The sequence below is a fragment of the Micropterus dolomieu genome, linkage group LG18 (assembly GCF_021292245.1).
Source record: "Micropterus dolomieu isolate WLL.071019.BEF.003 ecotype Adirondacks linkage group LG18, ASM2129224v1, whole genome shotgun sequence".
Lineage (NCBI taxonomy): Eukaryota > Metazoa > Chordata > Actinopteri > Centrarchiformes > Centrarchidae > Micropterus > Micropterus dolomieu.
The window spans coordinates 20,393,581-20,410,061 of record NC_060167.1 but is presented as its reverse complement, the minus strand read 5'-3'; the positions used below and the strand labels follow the sequence as shown (position 1 = coordinate 20,410,061).

Here is a 16,481-nt window from a genome sequence, read left to right as displayed (position 1 = left end):
CCAGCAATTAATCAGGGCACTTGGGGCACCCAGGGCCGTAGTGCCAACTCCGGATCCGTGTATAGGCATTCTCCACGTGCCCCCCCCCCCAGTTTCCCCCTCCAGCCGTCATGCCAGTATCTCCGCTGCTCCCTCTCACATGAGGGCCCTGCATAGTCAACACCAGAACCTGCCACCCCCATGACCCCACCCAGCACGGTTATGGTCGCAGATACCCCAGACTACGTCTTATCGATGCCTTAAATACGCTGAAGACAGATCAGCCGCTAGTTCGTTCACCTCCACTCCTGGTTCCAGCCAGATATTGAGGCTATCCCTGATCAGAATCAGAAGTAGCTTTATTGCCTAGTAGTGTTTTACACATACGAGGATCGCTTTGGCGATAAGGTCCACCGCACCAGGCATCAGCATCACCACCAGGACTCACTACGGCATAGACTCATCTCTCTTCCCTCCTGGCACCACTATGCCAAGCACCAATAGCCCCATCCTCAGTCCCATATTCCAAGCACCATGCAACCCACCCACGTGACACCAACCTCAGCCTTCTTGCCGGCCAACGCTCGTTTGGCCAATCTGTCATTACCAGCACTTCCCTGGCGTTGCCCATACACCCAGATTTCCTTCTTTGAGCATTCTCAGAATGGTCTAGTTCACTCAGTCTTCAAACATTATTTCTCTCCATACAACCACGTTCCAATAACATAAAGCTTCCAAAATATATTGATATACAATATTGATTAAAAAAAAATAGTCAATATCCACACGACCAAAAGCACTCCCATGCTTACAGGCCACAGCTTGAGAACAGAACATCCTACAGGGATCTAAGTAGGCTTTTCTCTTCTCCCGATAAAGACGCCTCTGCCAAAGCAAACTCTTCTTCTATACTTCTGACGACAGAAACAAAACCTATCAGCTAAGCCGACCTCACCAAGATGGGGGCCCGCCAGATGGTCTCCGTTGACACAAAGGACCGCCATTTTTGGACGGAAAACAGCGAATATCGATTACCTGCCCAGTATCGGGCAGGTCCAGTACCAAAAGGTTAATCCACTCCCTTTCAAGCCTCCTTCCCAAGCTCACATTTCTCCGTACATCCCAAACTATCTCCCCTGTCGCATTGTTATACCAAGCACCTATTTCTCTCTCTCCATTGGACACCTAAACTCCCACATTCGCATCATCCCACAAGGCCGATCCGCTCCTTCCCACTTACCGCTACTATCAGCCGCAGCGCAGTCTGTCCACGATCACACAGTACCCAACGACACTGGTTAAACAAGCGATCGTGACTTCCTTCTTCTTGGAAGGCATCCCTTTCTTTACGAAAACCACTCAGCCTGACCCAAAGACATCAGACTACACAGAGGCAAAACCCTCACTGCCGCCATCGCTGAGGAGGTGATGCCCGCATCCGAGCAGCCACCAGAACAGTCAACACCCTACCTCCTTCCTCCACCATTTCGAACCGCTGCCATTCTGTGGGGGCACGAGGTCCAGCCATCCTGGCACACACAGACAACCACACACTAGATTACCAGACTGCTCTGCAGCGCCCACTTTCACCACTGAATCAGGCAGAGCCGTCTCACACTCCTGGTCGCCATCTCTGCCTATCCCATAATTCAAGATTTTTCGGACCCATTCTCCGGTCACTAATTTGGTATTGGGCACTAGACCACACTGCCGAATTCTCATCCGTCTTTCTCCCATGCCTACCATAGCTACGTCCGCAACAACCATACAGATGTTCTTCGAATCAGTTTCCATTCAATCCGTCATTCATTTGGGGGTTCATAAGACCAAGCTGCTTATCGAGATGAGCCCCCACCCTGAATCTCGACCCCTTGGGTTCCTAGCCACTCCGGCCACCAAACCTTAAACAACTCTTCATCCCTCTTCTCTCGACCCCTGTTCATCCCTCTTCTCTCGACCCCTCTTTTCATAACTATTCATCATAATAAACCACTATGAAATCTAACATTGGTGTGGTCGTTGTTAGTGAAATGGAGTTATGTAAACTGAGGTTCAGGAACAGGACCACGCCTCTCTCACTTATTGTACCACCTGAGCTTCATTCAATTCCTCCAATCAACCAACCGTGTTTCACTTATTCCATCCACCTGTGCTTCTCAAATCCAGTCACATGCACTCACGTATATAAGCTGTCTAATCCGTTTTCTCTCCCGTTTCTCAGTTCTCACATCCCTCCCACCCAAACCCTGCTTGTTCACCTCTTTTAATGGGCAACACGGTGGCCCAATGGGTTCTGAGTTTAGACCTCGCTCAGCACAGGCCTTTCTGCACAGAGTTTGCATGTTCTCCCCGCGTTTGAGTGGGTGTCCCCTGGGCGCTCCGGCTTCCTCCCACCATGAAAGACATGCACGCTAAAATCCATAATTCTGCCTAGTTATCATTTTGTCTTCTTCTACAACAGGAACCACAGGAGGGTTCATAAGACCAAGCTGCTTATCGAGACGAGCCCCCACCCTGAATCTCGACCCCTCAGGTCCCTAACAGCTCCGGCCACCAAACCCTAAACTCTCCCCTCTACCCCGTTCAGCCCTCTTCTCTCGACCCCTGTTCAGCCCTCTTCTTTTGGCCCCTTCCTTTCATAACTATTCATCATAATAAACCACTATAAAATCTAACATTGGCGTGGTCCTTGTTAGTGAATATCCTTTAAACAATCTGAGAAGGAAATCATCACTCTTTAGTTGAGCTACTCACAACTCATATCTACATTAAGGCCATGACATGTGATGAACCTTATTGTCTCTGCTGCAGTTCTGTAGGGAGGACCCTTGAGGAATTTAAGACCTCCGTGACTGTGGCTGCAAACAATAAGATCACTTTTGAACTCACATATGAGGAACTGCTGAAACGCAAGCTCGGCAAGTACGAACTACAAATCCACGCTCGACCCATGCAGCCTGTCAAAGACTTCAAGGTGTGTGTGTGTGTGTAACCCTTTTCTTTTGGTATCTAATTATATCCTCATCCAGGAAAACAATGTTGAGGCAATTTTATTTTATTCTCAATGCCAGGTTGATGTGTACATTCATGAGAAAGCCGGCATCGATTTCATCGAGGTTAAAGGAGGACTAAGCACCAAAGCCCTCGCTAATGCCATCACCATAACGCATGAAGACAAACAGGTACTGCATGGACATATCAAAGTTATATTTTGAAATATTGCTCATCCTCGTGCACATATTTTAGTACCATTTATTTTTATCAACTGTATATCTATATGCACTTTTTTAAACAGTTTGGATGTCACACTACAATTTGTTGTTGTATCAGTAGTGCCAATCGCTGTGCAGTGACAATCAAGTTGAATCTAATGAAATTTAATAAACGGTAGAGGACTAATTAAGGATTGACCGTGTTTAACGCAGACATTAAACCTGGTTAATCCTGTTTCCAGGCATGGGTGCATTTCTATCCGACAGAGGACCAACAGAAAACATGTGACAGCTGTGGAGATCAGGGTATGAATGGAGATCTGGTTATTGTTTATGATGTCAACAGGGACACCTCACTTGGAGACATTAAGGTACAGTAAGAGTTCATTAACTGTTGTCTTTCAGTGGTTTATTAGCATTGCACATACATAATCAGCAAGAGCTAATTGGATCTTTTTTCTTTCCCTGTCTTTTTTACAATCTTTTCTAACCAATCAAACTTTCTTCTTAGAGATCAGCTGGGTACTTTGTTCATCACTTTGCTCCATCTAGTCTTCCCCGCATACCAAAAAATGTTGTTTTTATTATTGATCAAAGTGGCTCCATGTACGGCAGAAAAATACACCAGGTACAGTATTTGAAGAGTCTTTTTTTGTGTCATTTAATGATTTACTTTACAGACAACTTTATCAAGTAAAAAATTTAAGAAACACATTATTACATGGTCTCTTACTTGAATAAAAGTTCTAATGTGTGAATGATGTTTTTATCCCAGACCCGAATAGCTTTAATCCATATCTTGAATGACCTGGCAGAAGATGACTTCTTCGGTCTCTTCACTTTTGATAGCAGCATTTTTCACTGGAAACGAGAACTTGTTCAGGCAAACAAAGAAAACCTGGACAGTGCTAAGAAATTTGCACAGGATATTGAAACTAGAGGAGGTGAGGTTTTTACTTAATATTTTATTAAAGGGATGTGAACATTTGACAGCAACGGCGGTGAGGAAACATTTATTCATTTATTTCAGCCACAGACATTAACAGAGCAGTGTTGGAAGGAGCACGTATGCTGAATGCACATCCCAGAGAAGGTTCAGCATCTATCCTTATACTACTCACCGATGGAGACCCAACCGCAGGTTACAATAAAACACACATGGACAGCACACAATCATGTGCACAAATCATAGACTGTATATATAAAAAAAATAGGTGCAAACACTTGTGTGATTGACAGGTCGTTACCATGGCAACCTATCAGTCAAGCTAGAGTGACTTCGACCCATGGCAATGTGTAAAATTTACCAGCGCCGTTGAAAAGCTTATTAGGAGTTGGCTGTTAATTTTTTCTGGCAAGTACATTTAGTTTTAAGCCTGTTTTTCGCTAGACAAAATTATCATCCTGGTTAAAATGACAGCGGTGACGTCACAATAACTACGTCCACTTCTTATACAGCCTATTGCCTGGACAAAAAGCTTGGTGCTCACCGGTTTGTTGGTGTTTAAACATCTAACATTAATACGGAAGCTTTGCATGCCTGGGAGCCCCCAGTTCAGGCTGAGCCAGCTGATAACAGCAGCTACAGTAGTAGTTAACAGGAGTTAGCAGCTAAAATAACTGCCAACAACAAGTAAAGCTTTCTGTCCATCAGATTCCCTCCTGCAGGAAAAAAAAGAGAGATAATTTGGGGGTCTTTAGTCACACTGTGGACACATATTTAGTTTGAAAAGATATTTTGTATAATATGGGACTTCAAAGATTATGGACATTTAATTGTAAATAACACTAACGTTATTTACAATTAATAGTTGTAGCTCAGCTTGCCTTTTTAAACCACCTGTCTTGTGTGTTTGCAGGGGTGACAAATCTTGAAACAATACAGTCAAATGTAAGAGGGGTTATTGCTGACAAATTCCCTCTCTACTGTCTTGGTTTTGGTTTTGACGTCAATTTTGAGTTCCTTGAGAAGATGTCGCTGCAGAACAATGGTGCAGCCCGACGGATTTATGAAGACTCTGATGCTGATTTACAGCTGAAGGTTTTTTAAATCACTTGTACTTCTCACAAATTATAGATTTGTTACATAACTGATCATGGGTGCCTGTGGAGAGATTAAACATTCATACAGTGTCCATACTGTATGTCAACAGGGTTTCTATGAAGAGGTGGCCACTCCTCTGTTGACAGATGTGACAATGATCTATGCTGGTGCGCACAATCTAACCCAGACTAACTTCAGCCAGTATTATAATGGCTCTGAGATTGTGGTGGCCGGTCAGATCACTGACAACGACATCGAAACTTTCAATCCACAAGTTGTGGCCATTTCGGTAAGGATCATCCACACTGCACATTAGCTGTTATCTTCTGAAAGGTTTGTGAAAGTCCCTCTGCACACTCATAACAATTCATTTAACTATAACAGAGGAATACAAGGGTGGTGTTTTCTGACACAAACACTGGGGAGTCAACTGGAACAGTTTCTGACAGCCACATCCAGAGGGTTTGGGCCTACCTCACAGTCAAACAGCTTCTAGAGAAAGAGTGAGTGTGATGCTGACCATTTTTTCTTGATGTTCTTGTTTGTTATCAAATACTTATTGAAGGGCTGCAAACCTCATATTTCTATTTAATCCATGAATTGTTGAGTTTATAAAATTGAAAGAAAATGTAATATTAAAATATTGGCCTTTCACAATTTCCCAGAGCCCAGGATGAATGTATTCAAATTGCTTGTTTTGTGTGACAAACAGTCCAAAACCCCCCAATTTTTTATTTACAACCAAGTAAAACAAAGCAAATAAGCCTACTCACATTTAAATAGTTTGAACCAGAGAATGTTCAGCAATTTCCCTGACTTAAACAATTTAATTACCAAAAATGTTATCACTTGTCAGAAAAGTTTCTGTTGCTATCCTTTTCAAGCTTTACGTTTTCACAGGGCACATACGCAGTTTACATTGATAACAGTGCCAGATTTCCTGCTCAATATTTGCAGTGTAATTTTTCAAACAATGGGTCTTTTTTTTCACACAGATGTAGGCAGACTTGTAATGTTCATTGTCAATGTAATTAGTCAGCCAGACATTAAGAAAAGAACATGTCTCCACTTCCTTCTACTGTACTATACTCAAAAATATCGTCAAATATCCCAGATACGGATGCTGCCATCTTGCCCTGGTGATGTAATTTGGAGCCAGTCTGTACTGTAGTGCGGGTTGGAGCCACGGTATCGAAGTCTCGACCCCACATACCTAGCTGACTCAATTGTCAGTCATGACGTGAAACCCCCCTTTTTAAGTTAATGCTAAAGCTTTTTATCAACTAACCAAACAGCTACTGAGGATTCAACAAAAATAATATCAAAAGATATCGTTAGCCATTAAATAACATCATACTGTCGTATTCAGTTCTTGAAGTGGGCCGGAACGAAGCTGCTGGTACTCTCCTCTGCCCTCTCCATATCAAGTTCTATGGTCACTACGTGACGCTCACATGTTCCCATTCCCCCCTGCCTGCTAATTTCTGTCGGCAGAGAGAGACAAGGGAGAAGAGAAGCCTTTCAAGCAGCCGTGTGCTGAATGTAGCTCGTCAATGTCATTTTTCTTTCCTGAACCGAGCAATCCATGTGTTGGAAAGTTGTGGGGACAATTAAGAAATTTAGAAAAAATAGTCATTGATGAAATAGGCTGTAAGTTACTTTTTATGGACAAGGCAGATCTGTTTCTTCCATATTTACAAACCTTTCTCATACATTTTTTATTTGCTATTTAACATTTCTTGTTGCAAGCTAATTTTCTGAAAACTTTTAGCAAATGCTTTCAAAAAGTGATGGGGACAAAATCAGCCATTTCAAAAAGTGGTGGGGACATGTCCCCAGCGTCCCCAGTGTAAATGACACCTATGGACCAATCACAGCCTGGATGGGGCGGGACATTTAAAAATATTGACAGATAGGTGTTATTTATACTGGGGACGCTGGAGACATGTCAGAATCACAATGTCTCCATCCCTTTTTGAAAGCTTTTGTTAAAAATGTTCTGAAAAACGGCTTGCAACTAGAAAGGTTAAATAACAAATGAAACAACGCACAGTAAGATGCAAAGCAGTTGAAATATTGAAGAAAAAAATGTGAATTGTCCAAAAAAGCTTAAGCTAAAACAACAAGCTGCTGATTACTGCATTATATTCCATTATATTTTGAATTGTCATTTGCCACCTTAATTTTTTCCCCTTCATATAAATAAAGACATTTCCTCCATAAATTGGTGCAGAAATGTCTCCAGAATGCAGGACATTGTGTGTTTAATGCTCAAAGTCTTCTCAGGGAGGACCCCCAGACCCCACCACTGAAATATTTCAGCATCGCACCCCTAATCTGAGCCCTTATGTCTTCACCTCTTTAGTTAAGTTTAAGTTATTACATTAATATTGTTAATTAGCCACACAAATCAGAGACCAACTACCATGTAGCATTTTTCTTGCACAATAATTTAATGAATGACAGGTAGGCAGACTATCCAAATAAAGTGTGACCTGTAAATATATTAACATTACGTACTATAATATTTACTAGTTTCATCTTGAGGTTGAGGATAGTTTTTTTTTTTCCACTTCAAGCACTGGTCATGTTTAAAACATTCGTACGCACTTGTGACACAGGCTGCAGTTTTCTGGACCTGAAAAGGAGAATGTGAAGAAAGAGGCCTTGGAGCTGTCGCTGAAGTACAGCTTTGTGACCCCACTGACATCCATGGTGGTTACCAAGCCTCTGGGGGAGAACACGGATGTGCTCCATAAACCCAAAGAAGGTGCAACACCACAGGCACAGCAACCTCCTGCAGGATCTGGTCAGTGGAACTTAAGGCCAAACGCTGGCCCCATGGGCAACAGAGGTTCTACTAGTGAACCACACACATTTGAATGAAAACACAATGCAAAATGTCCAACATTTTTTTTTCAACATTTCTCTTTTATCAGTGCAGTTACATGGATATGGTAAGACACATCTGCATGATTTGGTATCAGGTGTTATTACAATGTATAAATACAATTATTACATTTAATAAGAACTAGAGATTTAGACCAATTTGTGGGTGGCATTTATATTGATTAATCAAATTTCTACAATCTAAAGTCTGGCTGAGGAACTGAACATATGTATCATAGAATACAAGTAATTAATTGATTAACTTATTGATTAACTAATTGCTTTAATTGTATGCTATTATATAGTTAACACATTATTAGTTAACATTCAATTAATGTAAACAATTAATTGCAAATACTACAATGCTGCAACAAAAGTAGACAGTTGGTGATGGTTCTGCATATGAAAACGTATGACACACAATTTTGCCAATTTGTGAAGATCAATTTTAAAGTAAATAAATAACTGTCATCATATTTTTTTTAACAGCAGGTGCCTTTCCAGGTATAATATGACACATACACTATTATGGTAAAATCCTCCCCAAGAAGTATATATATAAAAAATATAAGAAACACATATACACTTGAAAGAATATGTATTTAGGAACATCTAATTATATACACTTGCAGTTCAGCACACACACACGCCATTCACTCAGCTCTTCTCAGAAATGTCCTGAAATGCATTTATCTAACATCTAATTATATATACACGTGGCCCAGCATGCACACACACACAATCGGCCCAAACACACTCATTCGATCATCACAGGCGCCAATCAATCAGCACACACACACACCATTCACGCAGCTCTTCTCAGAAATGTGCAGTAAGGCAAGGCAAGTTTATTTGTATAGCACATTTCAACAACAAGGTAATTCAAAGGGCTTTCCATAAAACATAAAAGCAACAGGGGGAAAAAAAAGTATAACAGTTAAATAGAAAATAAAAACGGGCAGGTCTCCCACCTTTGCTTATTTTATTCCTTGATTCCCCATCTCCCACTCTACCCCCCCTTTAGTTACTTAGGGACTCTAACCCTACCCTAGTCTTTCAGTCTTAATTTAAAAGAACTGACAGTTTCAGCAGACCTGCAGTTATCTGGGAGTTTGCTCCAGATATATGTAGCATAATAACTGAACGCTGCTTCTCCTTGTTTAGTTTTGACTCTGGGGACAGAAAGCAGACCTGCCCCAGACGACCTGAGAGGTCTGGATGGTTCTTAACGAAGCAGAAGATCAGAAATGTATTTTGGCCCTAAACCATTTAGTGCTTTATAAACTAACAGCAGGATTTTGAAATCAATTCTTTGACATACAGGAAGCCAATTTAAAGACCTCAGAACTGGAGTGATGTGATCCACTTTTTTGGTCTTAGTGAGGACTCGAACAGCAGTGTTTCTAGTTTAAGATTTTTTTTGCAAATTATTCCATGCCCAGGGTGCATAGTATGAAAACGCAGTTTTCACCAGATCTGTCAAAACCCTGGGTACATTAAAAAGCAACCACTTGGAGGAGCTTAGCTGGTAACTAGCAGAATTGAGACAGAGAAGGGTACAGAGGTAAGCTGGAAGTTTACCTAGCATAGCTTTATATATAAAAATATACCAGTGCTGTTTCCTGCGGCTGGTCAGTGATGTCCAACCCACCAGATCATTAAGAATGCAATGGTGAGTGAGGGACTTTGCATTCCTTATAGGCTCCTATGTCATTGGCAATTTTTTAAATACAACAGCTTGCTCTTCGTTGGTAATATATGACGCTCTGCTGCCAGTAGACTTGTCCATGTTTACATTTGGTCATCTGCTGCTAACACCACCTTTTTTATGTGAATGAGCTCATGGCTGGATCGGGAAACCCTGGGTTGACTTATCAAGTTGATAACCAGTTTTGTGTGACTGCTTAGCCTGAACGCAATTATTAGGGTTAGTGAAGTCTGACAATGAAAAGATATCGTATGTTGATCTTGCTTTGTGGTACAGGCCCCAGTTCATAAAACTTCTTCTTTTTTTATTCTGACCTCCTGTTTGCCTGTTTTTTTGCCATCTCTCCTTTTTGACAAAGCAATTACATTTTAGCATGTGCCAGATTTTCCAACCCCCATGCTCCTACTAACCCCTTGTCCTGTGCATGAGCACAAATGTTACCTATTGCTGATTGGTTGGAATAGTGTTGTGTGGCTCACTTTGTTTCCCATTTAGAGAGCCAGGGCTAAGTACAAACACTAGATTTTTTTTAGTGCACACACAGAAGGGACAGCTTGCAGACCATGAAGAGATATTCACTGACTTTGAGAAGTATATTGGCTTAGAATCATTACCCCAACTTTAAATAATAATTATACATTTTATATTTAGCCAATGGCATATAGCATACTTTCTCTCTGATGAGTATATGTTCTCATTCTTTGCAGTAAAATGTGTTATTTATACTACAAGCTGTTTCAGACGCACTTCTCTTTGCACTATTTCCCATGTACATTTTTGCATTTTGCACAATTTGGAATATGTTTCAGAAACATTTGAATCTCAACCAAAGAGTTGCATGAAAACAGATGTTGTATCTTTGCAAAATTCTATTGTGTAAAATATCAATTTATATTCAATTCAATTTTATTTATATAGCGCCAAAACACAACAACAGTTATCTCACAGCACTAGGCGACAGAGGCAAGGAAAAACTTCCTTTTAAGCAGAACCATGGCTCAGGCTCTGGGGGCAATATACACACACAGATACAACATTTATATCTAAAATGTTTTATCAATTTATATCCAAATGCACAAAGGCAATAATGTGTTTTACCAAAAACTTTTATGGATCAGCAAGGAGTGACCTGAAAGTCCCTCCTACACACTTTGGAAGGTACGAGTGAACAAAACATGAGTGAAGTATTAAGTAAACTGGTAAAGAAATTAACAACTGTATGTTATCATTTTTATTTTTTTATCTTTTTTCTTTCACAGCAGTGCTCGCTGATTTGAATCATTATGATGATCCCGTTGGTGGTCCCATTTTTCAAGGTAAGACAAGTGTACACATCTGCACTTAAAAGCATAACTTCTTCACATTTCCTGAGTCAAACAAGAGTTGTAAACTTTTTTCATAATTACAATGAAACGCTTACATTTTTTTTTTTTCATTTTGAAATAGTTATCTCATGATCACAAAATTTAAAATTATTTTTGAAATGTTTACTTTGATGAATGCAAAATGCTAAACTGAAATGTGCATTATTCAGGAAATTATTCTGAATATTACTACAGTTTTAACAATTAGAATATTGTATATTTTTTGTAGAAAACGTACAAGTAAGATCTTAACAGACATTTAATTTTTAAATTTATTCATTTCCCATCATGTAGTAGTGGATTCCACTGCTTTTCTACAAGAAGAACGCATTAGCGATAAATCTACAGGTAAAATTATTTTTCTGTACCAGTTCTGATCCATCGTTCTTATTTTGTAAATATGGTACCAACCACCCATGTTGAAGCACTAGGCAGCAAATACCCCCACCAAGGCTGGACAGTCCTCCAAATCTGGTCTTCTAATGATAAAAAAACGAATACAGTGAAAGACAATCAGTTTTAAGTGCTTATATCAAATAGCCAAATGGGTCAGTAATAGGCATGAAAAATAAAAAAATAAAGCAAATGACCCACACCCCAGGCTTAAAAATTTGTTGAGTTAAATATTTACCAACAAAAAGTGTTTTGCGAAATATTTCCAACAGTTACAGAATTTGTTTGGGCAGAAATAGATGTGGCCATTGATTGATGTTTCTAAGAATTGTGAAGTGGGTACTAACTTGTTTTTAGTTCACGTTTCATGAGTTATAATGAACTGCTTTAATAAGTGCTTTATAAATAAACCACATAGTGCTGCTGTTGGATCTAAATTTCCACTAAAAACTACTGATGTAATTTATGCCCCTTGTCTTTTCAGTAGTTTTTAAGATTTTATGCTTCTTACAAGCCAAACAGGGCAGAAAACAACATCCTTAGTAGAGGTATAATGCTCCCTTTTCCTGACTTTATTTGTTTATACCCCCACTACATTCAGATGTATTACTTACATTTACATACGCACATTTTAATATTGCAAACTTGCATAAAAGACTATTAGTATTTTTGTATGGGCAATCATCAAACATGCCAATCCCATGATATTTATGGGATGTTACTTAACGGAACATTTTAAATACAGGTACAAAAAAACATTGACTTACATATATATAGATTTACTCTGCGTAGGTTAGGGTTTGTAGGTTAAATCTATGACAAGAACACATTGTGACTTGTATCATTTTGATATACAGTTTACAATTTAATGTTAGATGAAGTCTGTGTGAATTTAGTGGTTTGTTTTGAAGCTGAGGTTAACTGTCAGAATATAGATATCAAATACCCTGCTTTATTAATACAATATTCTCTGAAGCTTTGTAATATAAATGTGTATAACTTGCTTTGTGTAAATGTATTTACAGCTGCTCATCCTGGTTTTGATTCTTTAAGTATTGTAGTGGCTCACGGCAAAGTGCAAGAAACAGCAACTACTGGTAAAGAATCTCATGCATGTAATTCATGGTATTGTTTAACAGTGCTTAGTTCATCACCTTTTTTGTTTGTTTAAAGATTTGTTCTTCTTCTGGTGATGTTAGCTGGAGTAATCCATGGCAAAATCAACATAAATGTAATCCACAGGCACACCTTCTGTTAATTACTCACAGTAAATAGATCCCTGTTGTTGTATATACTGTATTGGGATGTTTTAATTTAATAATATTGTTTTCTGTATCTATGTTTTAATGTCGACTTGCCCCTTGCGTCTGCCTCTTGGCCAGGTCGACATTGTAAATGAGAAATGGTTCTCAAATGACTTATCTGGTTAAATAAAGCATCATAAACAAGTGCAACACACATAATGTATCTGTAAACAGTTTAAAAACCTAAAGTCAAAAGTATTTTTTTGTGGTGTGAAAAAGGGTGCACTTCTAAAAATGTACTATAATAGGCCATACTTTAATGAAGAGAACCTGCTTGTCATTATCACTATGTTAGCATTCATTAGTTAATGACAAATATACTGATCTAGCTTTCTGTTTTTCCCCTGTTCCTTCACGTAATTAATAGTTAGTGAGTTAAGTAGTAAGTTGATTCAAAACACAAACATATAAGCAAATCAGGTCCAAAAAAAAACAACAACTGCCTCTTCTTCTCTTGTGACGCTGTGTGTCTCTGTATCTCTGTGTTCCTCTGTAGTTCCTCTTATCCACAGGTTTTTGCTAAAAACTGAGACTCGGTCTCTTCCATTATGCTTTGATGTCACTGGAGATGTCCGCCTTAAACTACTACACCATCCCAACAGGGGTCAGTAATGTTCCTCTTTGTGCCATCACTAATTCCCCTCCATTATTTACAACCTAATCAATTAACACCTTTTATTTTGCCTGTTGCTTTATGTGTAACACTCTTCTTCTATTCTCCTTAGGATCTTTGTGTCAGTTATATACTGTGTAATAACCCATAATTATCCCCTAGTTTGCAGTGGTGGGAAGTAACTTAAATACATTGATTTTACATGATAGTCTTATTAAACAATTCTAGATTGAGTATCACTTGGCCACAGTACAGTACTTAAAATTTACTGATGATTCTTCTGTACATTGACTTAAGTAGGTTTTGAGATTTTGAGTGAAGGACTTTTATTTGTAATCTACATTGTTTTGCTAGTACTTGCACTTCTTTCACCACTGCTAGTTTGAAGTGTGGTGTTGAGTTGTGTTTGTTCTCTTTTGTACTAGAGCTGTCTGTGAATGGTGAGCTTGATTCAGTAGCGTATGGAGGCTTCAAAAGGATTGTCATCCACTTCAAAGCTGACCTGCATATTGAGGTTGACACCCAGAGAATCACTGTACGAGAGGGACAGACGATGACACTGCACACGGGACAGGATCTCATCACAGCTGGAAGGTGACTTTGCATTGTAATGGCAGGAATTACGCTATGATGATACTCAGTGGTGTACAGACTCTGATGCAGGGATGAAAATGCACATGGTCACTGTTTCTGCATGCAGAGTTAAGTATTCATGTGTGGCCTAAGGTCACATCAGAGCTTTAAGGAATAGTTTGATTCACTTGCTGAGTGTTAGAGGAGAGGATGGATTTCGCTGTAATGTCCCTATGCTAAGTATAAACCTAGCACCAGCATCCATCCATCTTAGCTTAGGCCTACATCGCTTTTTTACAGTTGGGTGATTTGTTGTTTTTACACCTAGATAGGAGCTGGGCTAGCTGTTTCTGACTTGTTTCCAGTCTTTGCGCTAAGCTAAGCTAAGCTAACCAGCTGCTGGTTGTAGCTTCATATTTACCTACAGACATGAAAATGGTATCAGTCCTATCATTGTACTCTACACCAGAAAGCCAATCAACTATTTCCTAAAATGTTATAACCAATTACTATGCTAATTCATTTGGTTCAGGAGCTCATTAAATTGCTCTTTTGGTGCCTCCCAGTACCTCTCTGCTGCTTCAGGAAACTATTTATAATCCACCAAATGTGGTGAAACAGTCAGAGCCCTCCTCTCTGTGACTCGCATAGAGGTGAGCCAAAGTTTCTAACTGGTACTGTTCTACCTCCCACACCAGCTCCAATTAATTACATAAACAGAGGAAATAAACGGAAAACCCAAAACTGTTTGTTGACTTTGATATGAGTTACATCATTACAATTTCCCTTAAACATTAAAAGATACCTGATCATATTCTGGGCTATTCAATAGCCTAACGAATTCACAATGATCCTGTGCCTCTGAGCAGGACAAACAGTAGGCTAACCTGTAATTATTCATGTGCTGTTGTTTGTTAAAAAGGTGACAACTACAGAGAGAATATCTGCACTGATAACTGTGAGACTTTATTAGTACCAACACAGCGCACATGTGTGGAGACACAAGCTCCATGAAAAGTCTCTACAGCTGTTAAAGCCGACTGACAGCTGATCTAACTGTGATCAGCTGCCGCTGTCATCAGAAACGGATGACGCTTCAAGATGCTTCCGAGGAAAGGATGTCTCATATCTCCAAAACCTACAGTCAAAAGTGTGCACTTCTAAAAACTTACTATATTATAGGCAGTACTTTAACGAAGAGAACACGCTTGTCATTATGTTGTATTCATCACAAAATCCTTGGGGTTAGAGAGAACGGTTTGAAAACTTCCAGCTAGCTTATTAGACTTTGACAATGTCTCCAAAAACATATTTCTATCACTGTTTGATTGACATCTTCCTCACTCTCCTGTTAGTTTTGTTGCACCTGGGACAAATTACACCTTCATCCTACTTTCTAGTGCATTGATTCTGGGGACCACCCTGATAGCTTTGTAGCTCCTAAGCCTGAGTAATCAGCTAAGATAAGCGAAATGACCTGTGTGGGTGTGCAGGGCTTTTAAAAAGAGTCCAAAAGAAAGCTAATAGGAGATGCTCTTTTTACTAGTTTGACAGTGATTAGGCGGGACAAGGAAATAGATGTTGCAGCTGGAGACACACGCATGGTCATCTTGATTCATAAGCGAGGTGACAAAGAATTCATCTGGCCGGTTTTAAGACAGAAGCCATCAGACAACAACATTTCAGGAATTTTAGGTGGGTAAAAAGGCTGGATTTGCTTGTGTGTTTTAATCTCAAGTTAACAATATATTGAATTAGTGTTTGCGCCCAAATGAGGTGGTTGATAAAATTGAGATAATTCATTAAAAAGACGCAAATATGTTGTACTGTGTCTCATGGAGTGTCAGTTTTTCAGTGCCACTGCTTTATTGTTTATTCTCTGTGTGTCCAGCTTTAAAGCCAGCAGTTTATGAGGAGATGCAGCAAACTCCTTCAACAAAACTTAAGATCAAAGACCAGGAGATTGATGTTACCAGGTACATTTTCTTCTGTATTATTAGTTGATATATAAAAAAGAGAGCTGTTTGGGAGTAATAAAAGTATTATTATTTTGATACACACATATATATGACCATGTATTTCTTTCTTTTGTAGATCTAATGCTGTTGACTACAGTATTGTCTCTGCCCTGACACTGGACTGCTGGTTCATGTCTGCTGAGTCTGCCCTGCAGAGACGACTGGATGATTTCATTGTTACACAACTTTAACTGGGAAACATGTTGAATCAATTGCAAATATGACTTTCTTAGATCTCTTTAATGTTTGCAATGAAAGTTTGGTGTATGGTTGCTTTAGCTTGTTGTATCACTTGTTGTATGTACTGCTTTTTCACAAAAGCAGTACATACTTCCAGACAGAAATAATAAATTCATCAACATATTAGTCATGTACGTGTGTCAT

General features: G+C 39.5%; 1 protein-coding gene across 3 annotated transcripts in view; it reads left to right on the top strand.

Annotated features, from left to right (window-relative positions):
* LOC123987453 (inter-alpha-trypsin inhibitor heavy chain H3-like) overlaps positions 1 to 16,463 on the top strand; it is a 24,149-nt gene extending 7,686 nt beyond the window's left edge. Inside the window, exons 4-23 of one of the 3 annotated variants that reach the window (XM_046076389.1) lie at positions 2,791 to 2,953; positions 3,051 to 3,161; positions 3,434 to 3,562; positions 3,703 to 3,819; positions 3,967 to 4,135; positions 4,222 to 4,332; positions 5,051 to 5,232; positions 5,345 to 5,524; positions 5,620 to 5,738; positions 7,857 to 8,044; positions 8,175 to 8,192; positions 8,614 to 8,628; positions 11,092 to 11,148; positions 11,491 to 11,544; positions 12,615 to 12,686; positions 13,390 to 13,497; positions 13,932 to 14,100; positions 15,626 to 15,774; positions 15,971 to 16,055; positions 16,174 to 16,463. In XM_046076389.1, the coding sequence (XP_045932345.1) occupies positions 2,791 to 2,953; positions 3,051 to 3,161; positions 3,434 to 3,562; positions 3,703 to 3,819; positions 3,967 to 4,135; positions 4,222 to 4,332; positions 5,051 to 5,232; positions 5,345 to 5,524; positions 5,620 to 5,738; positions 7,857 to 8,044; positions 8,175 to 8,192; positions 8,614 to 8,628; positions 11,092 to 11,148; positions 11,491 to 11,544; positions 12,615 to 12,686; positions 13,390 to 13,497; positions 13,932 to 14,100; positions 15,626 to 15,774; positions 15,971 to 16,055; positions 16,174 to 16,288 (2,311 nt within the window). In that variant the 3' untranslated portion in view covers positions 16,289 to 16,463. The remainder of the gene's footprint in view (positions 1 to 2,790; positions 2,954 to 3,050; positions 3,162 to 3,433; positions 3,563 to 3,702; positions 3,820 to 3,966; positions 4,136 to 4,221; positions 4,333 to 5,050; positions 5,233 to 5,344; positions 5,525 to 5,619; positions 5,739 to 7,856; positions 8,045 to 8,174; positions 8,193 to 8,613; positions 8,629 to 11,091; positions 11,149 to 11,490; positions 11,545 to 12,614; positions 12,687 to 13,389; positions 13,498 to 13,931; positions 14,101 to 15,625; positions 15,775 to 15,970; positions 16,056 to 16,173) is intronic. The other 2 variants (XM_046076391.1, XM_046076392.1) reach the window with 2 other exon arrangements.
* Positions 16,464 to 16,481: the final 18 nt, after the last annotated feature.